The sequence below is a fragment of the Somniosus microcephalus genome, chromosome 25 (assembly GCF_052327205.1).
Source record: "Somniosus microcephalus isolate GS21.2 chromosome 25, FLI_Smic_1.0, whole genome shotgun sequence".
Taxonomy (NCBI): Eukaryota; Metazoa; Chordata; class Chondrichthyes; order Squaliformes; family Somniosidae; genus Somniosus; species Somniosus microcephalus.
In genome coordinates, this window is record NC_141011.1 from 9,764,514 (window position 1) to 9,776,548 (window position 12,035).

A 12,035-nucleotide genomic window follows, 5' to 3' on the forward strand; every position below is an offset into this window, starting at 1 on the left:
AAACTGAGGTCCCATCTGCCCTCTTAAGTAGGTGTAAAAGATCCCATGGCACTATTTCAAAGAAGAGCAGGGGAGTTCTCCCCGGTGTCCTGGGGCCAATATTTATCCCTCAATCAACATCACAAAAACAGATTACCTGGTCATTATCACATTGCTGTTTGTGGGACCTTGCTGTGCACAAATTGGCTGCCGCGTTTCCTACATTACAACAGTGACTACACTTCAAAAAGTACTTCATTGGCTTTAAAGCGCTTTGGGACATTCTGAGGTCATGAAAGGCGCTATATGTGTCTGGAGGGCCTCCTGCCCCCTTGTGGATACAGGACACCTCACCTTCTCTCCACGTCTTGCACCCAGAACTCCAGTGCATTATCTGAAAACCCTATGCTTGCTCTCTTGCATGTTCAGCCGTTGCTGAAAGTATCAGAGCCCAGATTGACTTCTGAAAAAAATTCCCACCACTTCTTGCAGCCACAATGCACCTCCCCTTTAAGAGGTGCAGACTGCCATTAAGCGATATCGGGCCCCCTGCTGATGCGTGCAGCCAATGAACAGTGCAGGTAGTGCTGGCTGCACGCAACAATCATTTAAAAGAGCAGGCAGCACGAATTTACCGTGCTGCCTGCAGCACAAGGAACGAGCTTGCAGGTTAACAGGTTAATCGCCTAGCGAGATCCCCACTCCCGTTTCCGAGGGTTATCCAATTTCTCCCCCCCCACTGTCTTAAAATCAGTTTCTCCAGTTCAGCTGCAGTGAAGTTCCAGGATCCAAGGATATCTTCTGTCCTTATGCATTTCTGTCAAATGTTCTTACTCAGTTCTTACTAAGTTTGTTTTTCATTACATTCACAATCTGGAACTGTGTTGATTGTTAGATTGAACTGTGTTGCTGAGCTCGAAGCCGAGCAGTTCCAGCACCAGCTACAATAGACAGAACTTCCAATAAGAGCAGTTTCTGCAGAGTCTGAAGAGGAATTACTTACTGTACTTGTTTTATAATATAGGACGTCTTGTTTTCATATTGCACCTTATCAAAGCCCCCAAGAAACAGGCGAAAGTGCTTCAGATACATTTACTCTTTGAAGTACAGACCATTGCTATCTGGGCAATATGGCTGTGTTAAATGTAAAATATATTTTATTGATCATTTGGCATTTGTGGGGGGAGGGGTGGTGGTGGGGGAGAATGCTTTAATGTACACCGAACAAAATGGAATGCTGTTAGCTGTAGGATTTTAACTTCCTTCTCTTTGCTTTCAGGGAGGGAAGATTCCGATACGGTGGACAGCACCAGAGGCCATTCAGTACAGGAAGTTCACATCAGCCAGTGATGTTTGGAGTTATGGCATAGTCATGTGGGAAGTGATGTCCTACGGGGAGAGACCTTACTGGGACATGACCAATCAAGATGTATGTTATTTTCTCTAATGATTGTGATATCATCTATCTTGTGATTTTTAACATTGAATGTTTAGATCCGCTTGCTTCCCCCGGCTGTTGCATGCCAATCATCGCATTTTATCCTTCATTCAGTGGAGGGATAAACTGACCCTTAGCTTACCGGAAACAGTTGTCAGTGATGCTCTCAGTGATGTGTTGAAGTGAGATGGAGAGGAGGTTGTGACTGACATTGCTAAATTTTTCTTCCACTCCCTCCCTTTGCCTTAAGTTAAAAACCTCCACTGATATTAACCTGGTTGAGAACTGGCAAAACATATCCAATAGAGTAGGTGAGTTGAAAGGATAGATTGGAAGTTTGAACTTGTCATTGTTTAGTATGGAATATTCTGCCGTACTGCTCGAGATTTCAGTTTCCACATTTAATGAGTTACCTGTAACAAGCTGAATAAAATCAAGTAATGTTACATATTTCAAATAAACTTCAAAAACCACAGCTTGACATTGCTGGTTGTATTAGAGTATCCATGTGTGAAACTTTGCCTCCATGGCTCTGGGGTTTGCAGTCCTTGTGATGAAACATGTCATTCATCAGACTCTGTATTTAGCTACATATATTGTATTGCCTGCTCCTGTGTTTGTATTGCCTGCTCCTGTGTTTTACCTTGTATTGTATATAGTGCACCGCCCCCTTTCTCCCCATTGGGTGTGTCGGCTCCGCCCATACCTGGCCCTACTTAAGACAAGCCCAGGCTTGTCTTGCAGCAGAACAGCAGGATGCTAGGTGAAGACACAGGCATCTTTCTTTGCTAATAAAAGCCTTGTTTTATCCAGTTAACTTTGAGCCTTGAAGTTATTGAGGCGCATCAATTTTATTAGCAAACTTTCAACGATGGATCAACTTTTGAAACCGGAACACTTGGATTTGGACCCGCATGCTTCGGATGCATTGGCACGGTTTGGACACTGGTTCCAGTGCTTGGAATTTTTTATGGCCAACTCCGAAGCCGTCACAGCCTCTAAAGCCACCGGAGATGTGAAACTCGGGATCCTGCAGAATCGGGTAAGCCACCGGGTTTTTCCACTCATCCAAGACGCCGCCACCTACCTGGATGCCTGCAACATTCTAAAGGCCCACTATCAGCGGCCTACCAACGAAGTGTACGCCAGGCATCTGCTTGCTACCTGCACACAGCGACCCGGAGAGTCGCTAGAGGACTTTCTAGTCACCCTAAAAGTGCTTGGCAAAGACTGCAAATGCAAAGACGTGAAAGCCACGGTATACACAGACGAGCTTATTCGGGATGCCTTTATCGCAGGCCTTAGCTCTAATTACATCCGGCAGAGACTGCTAGAGAAAGCGGGCCTAGATCTGACACAGACTGTGGACACAGCGCGATCGCTGGATGTGGCTCAGAAGAACTCTGACTCCTACTCTTCAGGCCGCGCGGCCCACGCCGCCTCTGCTTCCCCGCCCGGTAGCCCAACACCGTCGGGGCCCTGCTCTCCCCCCAGAAGCCCTATGACCGCCGCGACGCATCGGGGCCCCAAATGCTACTTCTGCGGGCAGCCGAAGCACACCAGGAACCTGTGCCCGGCGAAAGGCACCACCTGCTGTAAGTGCGGTAAGAAGGGGCACTTTGGGAAGGTGTGCAGAGGGAACCCCGCAGGCAAACCCGCCACCGCCGTGTGCGTGCCGTGGGAGCGGCCATCGTGGATGCCATCTTACCCGGCCTCGTGTGGCCCACCATCTTGTCCCGATCAGGGCCCTACAGTGGCGTCGATCACAGTGGACCAGTCCAGACCGCACCCACTATCCAAATCGATGGTGGACATCGAGGTAAACGGGTGCAAGGTTAAATGTTTAATTGACAGCGGGAGCACGGAGAGCTTCATTCACCCTGGTCTGGTACAACGACTCTCTCTAACTATAGTCCCTACTCAGGGCACGTTCTCTATGGCCGACAAAACCCAGATATCGACTATTGCGGGTTACTGCGCGGTACGATTGTCCGTTAAAGGCACTGTATATAATAATTTAAAACTGTTAATTATGAAGGATTTATGTGTGAGCGTGATCTTGGGCCTGGATTTTCAGTGCCACCACCAAAGCATCACGCTCAATTTCGGTGGGACCCAGCCGCCCCTCACAGTGTGTGGTCTGGCTACCCTGAAGGTAAAGCCGCCTTCGCTATTCGCGAACCTTACCCCTAACTGCCGGCCAATAGCGACCAAAAGCAGGAGGTACAGCTGGGAGGACAGGCGGTTTATCGCGACCGAGGTAGACAGGCTCCTGAGGGAGCGCATTATTGAACGCAGCAACAGCCCGTGGCGCGCCCAAGTGGTGGTGGTGAGGGGTAGCGAGAAGAAATGGATGGTGATTGACTATAGTCAAACAGTCAACATCTATACCCAACTAGACGCCTACCCGCTACCCCGCATATCCGAGATGGTGAACCAAATCGCCCAATACCGGGTGTTCTCCACTATCGACCTCAAGTCAGCGTACCACCAGCTCCCTATCAGACCAGAGGACCGTTCGTACATCGCCTTCGAGGCAAACGGACGCCTCTACCAGTTCCTCAGAGTCCCCTTTGGGGTGACGAATGGGGTCTCGGTCTTTCAGAGGGAGATGGACCGCATGGTCGATGACCACCACTTGCAGGCAACCTTCCCCTATCTCGACAATATCACCATCTGCGGCCACAACCAACAGGACCACGACTCAAACCTCGCGAGGTTTCTGAAAACCGCACAAAAACTCAACCTCACTTACAACGAGGACAAGTGCGTTTTCAACACCACGCGCCTCTGCATACTAGGCAGCGTGGTGGAGAATGGGGAAATCGGACCAGACCCCGACCGATTGCACCCCCTATGGGAGCTGCCCCTGCCCAACACTCCCAAAGCCCTGAAAAGGTGCCTGGGGTTATTCTTGTATTATGCCCAATGGGTCCCTAACTACTCCGATAAAGCCCGCCTCCTCTTGAAAGCATCCTCTTTCCCACTCTCTGCTGAGGCCCATGCTGCCTTCAAAAGCATTAAGCAGGATATTGAGCGGGCCACGCTACAGGCAGTGGACGAGAACACTCCCTTTCAAGTGGAAAGTGATGCGTCTGACTTTGCCTTGGCGGCCACCCTCAACCAGGCGGGGCGGCCCGTAGCTTTCTTCGAGGACCCTCCAGGGGCCCGAGATCAGACACTCCTCCGTGGAAAAGGAGGCCCAAGCCATCGTGGAGGCAGTGCGCCACTGGCGGCACTACCTAGCCAGCAAACGCTTCACCCTACTTACCGACCAGCGGTCGGTAGCGTTTATGTTCAATAATAAACAGAGGGGGAAGATTAAAAATGATAAGATTCTTAGGTGGCGGATTGAGCTCTCCACCTTTGAGTACGACATCATATACCGGCCGGGGGCCCTTAACGAATCCCCCGACGCCCTCTCACGAGGGATGTGTGCCAACGCCACCGGGGATCGGCTACAGCCTCTCCACAACGACCTCTGCCACCCAGGGGTCACACGGCTGTTCCATTTCATAAAGTCCCGCAACTTACCCTACTCGATTGAGGAAGTTCGGTCTCTGACCAGGAACTGCCGCACTTGTGCTGAGTGCAAGCCTCGGTTCTGCCGCCCTGATAGAGCCCACCTAATCAAAGCTACACGGCCCTTTGAGCGGCTTAGCTTAGATTTCAAGGGCCCCCTCCCGTCCGTCGACCGCAATGTTTACTTCCTGAACATTGTGGACAAATACTCCCGTTTCCCATTCGCCTTCCCCTGCCCAGACATGACCAGCGCCACGGTCATTAAATGCCTCAACAGTCTGTTCTGCCTGTTCGGTATGCCAAGCTATATCCACACAGATAGGGGGGCGTCCTTCATGAGTGAAGAGCTACGCCAGTACATGCTGTCCAAGGGGATTGCCACGAGCCGTACCACCAGCTACAACCCCCGGGGTAACGGTCAGGTGGAGCGAGAGAACGGGACAGTATGGAGGGCAGTCACCCTAACTCTAAGGACCAAGGGCCTCCCTATCTCCCGCTGGCAGGAAGTCCTCCCAGATGTGCTCCACTCAATACGGTCACTATTGTGTACCGCCACTAATGCCACGCCTCATGAGCTAATGTTTGTGTTTCCCCGGAAATCCACCTCAGGCGTATCCATACCGTCATGGCTCTCCACCCCAGGTCCGGTACTTTTGCGGAAGCATGTGAGGGGCCACAAGACGGACCCTCTCGTGGAGCCAGTGCACCTGCTCCACGCCAACCCACAATATGCGTATGTCCGGCACGCCGACGGACGGGAGGACACTGTGTCCATAAAAGACCTCGCCCCAGCCGGTAACAACAGCAACAACGACAATGACTACAACAACAACAACAACAACAACCACAACAACTATTACCCACCCACTCCACCCACTATTCTTTCATCACCCCCGGAAGAACACCAGCCAACGGTACCCCCACCAGCTACTCCTTCAACAACCCCGGTGGCGCCCCTGGCAGAGACCCAGGAGGTCACCCGGGACACCCAGCCGGCACCCGCGGCACCGCAACCGTTACGTCGGTCACAGAGGACTATCACACCCCCGGACAGACTAAATCTGTAGAAGGGGTGAATGTGATGAAACATGTCATTCATCAGACTCTGTATTTAGCTACATATATTGTATTGCCTGCTCCTGTGTTTTACCTTGTATTGTATATAGTGCACCGCCCCCTTTCTCCCCATTGGGTGTGTCGGCTCCGCCCATACCTGGCCCTACTTAAGACAAGCCCAGGCTTGTCTTGCAGCAGAACGCTAGGTGAAGACACAGGCATCTTTCTTTGCTAATAAAAGCCTTGTTTTATCCAGTTAACTTTGAGTCTTGAAGTTATTGAGGCGCATCAGTCCTGTTGTCAGATTTTCTCTTGCGAGGCAGTGAACGACCTTCAGCCTGTATGTAGACCCTCTGTGTGGTATTCGGGCCCTCTCTCTCTCTGTGGGATTCAGGCCCTCTCTCTCTCTGTGGTATTCGGGCCTCTCTCTCTCTGTGGGGTATTCGGGCCCTCTCTCTCTGTGTGGTATTCGGGCCCTCTCTCTCTGTGTGGTATTCAGGCCCTCTCTCTCTGTGTGGTATTCGGGCCCTCTCTCTCTGTGGTATTCAGGCCCTCTCTCTCTCTCTGTGGGATTCAGGCCCTCTCTCTCTCTGTGGGATTCAGGCCCTCTCTCTCTGTGGGATTCAGGCCCTCTCTCTCTCTGTGGTATTCAGGCCCTCTCTCTCTCTGTGGTATTCAGGCCCTCTCTCTCTCTCTCTGGTATTCAGGCCCTCTCTCTCTCTCTGGTATTCAGGCCCTCTCTCTCTCTCTCTGGTATTCGGGCCCTCTCTCTCTCTGTGTGGTATTTAGGCCCTCTCTCTCTGTGTGGTATTCGGGCCCTCTCTCTGTGTGGTATTCGGGCCCTCTCTCTCTGTGTGGTATTCGGGCCCTCTCTCTCTGTGTGGTATTCGGGCCCTCTCTCTCTGTGTGGTATTCGGGCCCTCTCTCTCTGTGGTATTCGGGCCCTCTCTCTCTCTGTGGAGTATTCGGGCCTCTCTCTCTCTCTGTGGTATTCGGGCCCTCTCTCTCTCTCTGTGGTATTCGGGCCCTCTCTCTCTGTGGTATTCGGGCCCTCTCTCTCTGTGTGGCATTCGGGCCCTCTCTCTCTGTTTGGTATTCGGGCTCTCTCTCTCTGTGTGGTATTCGGGCCCTCTCTCTCTGTGTGGGATTCAGGCTCTCTCTCTTTGTGTGGTATTCGGGCCCTCTCTCTCTGTGTGGTATTCGGGCCCTCTCTCTCTGTGTGGTATTCAGGCCCTCTCTCTCTCTGTTGTATTCGGGCCCTCTCTCTCTGTGTGGTATTCAGGCCCTCTCTCTCTGTGTGGTATTCGGGCCCTCTCTCTCTGTGTGGGATTCAGGCTCTCTCTCTCTGTGTGGTATTCAGGCCCTCTCTCTTTGTGTGGTATTCGGGCCCTCTCTCTCTGTGTGGTATTCGGGCCCTCTCTCTCTGTGTGGTATTCGGGCCCTCTCTCTCTGTGTGGTATTCGGGCCCTCTCTCTCTGTGTGGTATTCGGGCTCTCTCTCTCTCTGTGGTATTCAGGCCCTCTCTCTTTGTGTGGTATTCGGGCCCTCTCTCTCTCTGTGGGGTATTCGGGCCCTCTCTCTCTGTGTGGTATTCGGGCCCTCTCTCTCTGTGTGGTATTCAGGCCCTCACTGTCTGGTATTCGGGCCCTCTTTCTCTGTCTGGGATTCAGGCTCTCTCTCTCTGTGTGGTATTCATAAGAACATAAGAAATAGGAGCAGGAGTAGGCCATACGGCCCCTCGGGCCTGCTCCGCCATTCAATAGGATCATGGCTGATCTGAACCTAGACTCACGTCCACTTCCCTGCCCGTTCCCCGTAACCCCTAATTCCCTTATCTGCTAGGAAAATGTCTATCTCCATTTTAAATGTATTTAATGTTGCAGCTTCCACAGCTCTCTGGGGTAGCAAATTCCATAGATTTACTACCCTCTGAGTGAAGAAGTTTCTCCTCATCTCAGTTTTGAAAGGGCAGCCCCTTATTCTAAGATTATGCCCCCTAGTTCTAGTCTCACCCATCAGTGGAAACATCCTCACCGCATCCACCCGATCAAGCCCCCTCACAATCTTATATGTTTCGATAAGATCGCCTCTTATTCTTCTGAACTCCAATGAGTAGAGTCCCAACCTACTCAACCATTCCTCATACGTCAACCCCCTCATCTCTGGAATGAACCGAGTGAACCTTCTCTGAACCGCCTCGAGAGCAAGTATATCTTTTCTTAAATATGGAAATCAAAACTGCACGCAGTATTCCAGGTGTGGCCTCACCAATACCCTGTATAACTGCAGCAAGACTTCCCTGTTTTTATACTCCATCCCCCTTGCAATACAAGCCAAGATTCCATTGGCCTTCCTGATCACCTGCTGCACCTGCATACTAACTTTTTGTGTTTCATGCACCAGGACCCCCAGATCCCTTTGCACTGTAGCACTTTGCAGTTTCTCTCCATTTAGATAATAACTTGCTCTTTGATTTTTTCTGCCAAAGTGCATAACCTCACACTTTCCAACATTATATTGCATCTGCCAAATCTCTGCCCACTCACTTAGCCTGTCTATGTCCTTTTGCAGGTTTTTTATGTCCTCCTCACTCACTGCTTTCCCTCCCATCTTTGTATCGTCGGCAAACTTGGATATGTTGCACTCGGTCCCTTCCTCCAAATCGTTAATATAGATTGTAAAGAGTTGGGGTCCCAGCACTGACCCCTGCGGAACACCACTAGTTACTGATTGCCAGCCCGAGAATGAACCATTTATCCCAACTCTTTGTTTTCTGTTAGATAGCCAATCTTCCACCCATGCCAGTATATTACCCCCAATCCCGTGATTTTTTATCTTGATCAGTAATCTTTTGTGTGGAACCTTGTCAAATGCCTTTTGGATGTCCAAATACACTACATCCACTGGTTCCCCTTTATCCACCCTGTATGTTACATCCTCAAAGAATTCGAGCAAATTTGTCAAACATGACTTCCCCTTCGTAAAACCATGCTGACTCTGTCCAATTAAATTATGTTTATCCAAATGCTCTGTTATTGTATCCTTAATAATGGACTCCAACATTTTGCCATCCACAGATGTTAGGCTAACTGGTCTATAGTTTCCAGCTTTTTGTCTACTTCCCTTCTTAAATAAGGGTGTTACATTAGCAGTTTTCCAATCTGCCGGGACCTTTCCTGAGTCCAGGGAGTTCTGGAAAATGATCACCAATGCATCCACAATCCCTACCACCACTTCTCTCAAGACCCTAGGATGTAGGCCATCAGGTCCAGGGGATTTATCCGCCTTAAGTCCCATTATTTTACTGAGTACCATCTCCTTAGTGATTTTAATCGTGTTTAGCTCCTCCCCCCCCCCCCCATTGCCCCCTGTTTGTCCAGTGTTGGGATATTTTTAGTGTCCTCTACTGTAAAGACTGATACAAAATATTTGTTCAGCGTCTTTGCCATCTCCATGTTCCCCACCACTAGTTTCCCAGTCCCATCCTCTAAGGGACCAACGTTCACTTTAGCCACCCTTTTTCTTTTTATATAGCTGTAGAAACTCTTGCTATCTGTTTTTATATTTTTTGCTAGTTTACTTTCATAATCTATCTTCCCTTTCTTAATTAATCTTTTAGGTATTGTTTGCTGGCTTTTAAATGCTTCCCAATTTTCTATCCTCCCACTAGATTTGGCTAATTTATATGCCCTTGTTTTCAGTCAAATACTATCCTTTATTATTTTACTAAGCCATGGATGGCTGTCTTTTATTTTACTCCCCTTTTTCCTCAGTGGAATATATTTATCTTGAAAGATGTGAAATATCTCCTTGAATGTAGACCACTGCTCTTGTACCGTCTTACACTTTAATCTGTTTTCCCAGTCCACTTTAGTCAATTCTACTCTCATACCTTCATAGTCTCCTTTATTTAAGCTTAGTACGCTGGTTTGAGATCCAACTCTCTCACCCTCAAACTGAATTTGGAATTCAACCATATTATGCTCACTCATACCAAGGGGATCCTTTACTAGGACATTTTTTATTAATCCTGTCTCATTACACAGGACCAGATCTAAGATTGCCTGCCCCCTGGTTGGTTCAGTTACATACTGCTCAAGGAACCCATCCCTAATACACTCTATGAACTCTTCCTCAATGCTGCCATGCCCAATTTGATTAGTCCAGTCAATATGAAAGGTAAAATCCCCCATGATTATAGCTGTTCCCTTATTACAAGCCCCAACTATTTCCTGATTTATACTCCGACCAACAAAGTTGCAACTGTTAGGAGGCCTATAGACTATGCCCACTAGTGACTTTTTCCCCTTATTATTCCTTATCTCCACCCAAACTGTTTCACTATCCTGATCCTTTGACCCAATATCATTTCTGACTATTGCAGTGATTCCATCCTTGATTAACATAGCAACCCCACCTCCCTTTCCTTCCTGTCTGTCCTTCCTAATTGTCAAATACCCTTGTATGTTTAGTTCCCATTCATGATTATCTTGCAGCCATGTTTCCGTAATGGCCACCAGATCATACCCATGTGTAGTTATTTGCACCGTCAACTCGTCAATTTTGTTACGAATGCTGCGTGCATTCAGATAAAGAACTTTCAAATATGTTTTCTGACAATTTATTCCTGCTTTTACCCCTTTTACTACTTTACCTTTATCATTATACATTCTGTCCCTTCCTGACACGCTCTGGTTTTTAATTCCCCCACTGCTGCCTTGCTCTATTGCCTTCTCCGCTGTCATTTTTATTTTTCGCTCTCTTAAACCTCCCCCCCACTAATTAGTTTAAAGCCCTCTCTACAGCCCTAGTTATTCGATTCGCCAGGATTCTAGTCCCAGCACTGGCCAAGTGAAGTCCGTCCCAACGGAACAGCTCTCGCCTGTCCCAGTACTGATGCCAGTGTCCCAGGAAGCAAAACCCATTTCTCCCACACCAGTCTTTGAGCCACGCATTTAACTCTCTAATTTTATTTACCCAAGCCAAATTTGCACGTGGCTCAGGTAGTAATCCAGAGATTATTACCCTTGTGGTTCTGCTTTTTCATTTAGCCCCTAGCTGCTCAAACTCCCTCAGCAGAACCTCCTTCCTTGTCCTATCTATGTCGTTGGTACCAACATGGACCACGACAACTGGATCCTCCCCCTCCCACTCCAAGTTTCTCTCCAGCCCAGAGGAGATGTCCTTAACCCTGGCACCGGGCAGGCAACACAGCCTTCGGGACTCTCGCTCTCGGCTGCAAAGAACTCTATCTATCCCCCTAACGATACTATCCCCTACCACTACAATATTTCTTTTAACTCCCCCCACTTGAATGGCCCCCCGCTCCATGGTGCTGTGGCCAGGTTGCTCATCCTGCCCGCAGTCCCTGTTCCCATCCTCACAGGGGGTAAGAGCCTCAAACCTGTTGGACAAGAGCAAGGGCTGCGGCTCCTCCAACACTACCTCCTGGATCCCCGTACGTGCCTCACTTCTAGTCACACCATCCTGACCCTGGCCCTCACTGTGTGGTAGTCGAGCCCTCTCTCTCTGTGTGGTATTCAGGTCCTCGCTGTGCGGTATTCGGGCCCTCTCTCTCTGTGTGGTATTCGAGCCCTCTCTGTGTGGGATTCGGGCCCTCTCTCTCTGTGTGGTATTCGAGCCCTCTCTCTCTGTGTGGTATTCAGGCCCTCGCTGTGTGGTATTCGAGCCCTCTCTCTCTGTGTGGTATTCGAGCCCTCTCTGTGTGGGATTCGGGCCCTCTCTCTCTGTGTGGTATTCGAGCCCTCTCTCTCTGTGTGGTATTCAGGCCCTCGCTGTGTGGTATTCGGGCCCTCTCTCTCTGGTATTCGGGCCCTCTCTGTGTAGGATTCAGGCCCTCTCTCTCTGTGTGGTATTCGAGCCCTCTCTGTGTGGGATTCAGGCCCTCTCTCTGTGGTATTCGCGCCCTCTCTGTGTGGGATTCGGGCCCTCTCTGTGTGGATTTTCAGGCCTACCAACTCTCCCACATTTAGTGAAAGAATCAGTGAATGGGATTGCCACCACCTGCCCTGTCCCAGGA

At 49.6% G+C, this 12,035-nt stretch overlaps 1 protein-coding gene across 1 annotated transcript in view; it reads left to right on the forward strand.

Moving 5' to 3' along the window:
- LOC147100495 (ephrin type-B receptor 2) overlaps positions 1-12,035 on the forward strand; it is a 181,199-nt gene that overhangs the window by 143,623 nt on the left and 25,541 nt on the right. The window contains exon 8 of the mRNA XM_085966793.1: positions 1,259-1,408. Within this exon, the coding sequence (XP_085822919.1) occupies positions 1,259-1,408 (150 nt within the window). The remainder of the gene's footprint in view (positions 1-1,258; positions 1,409-12,035) is intronic.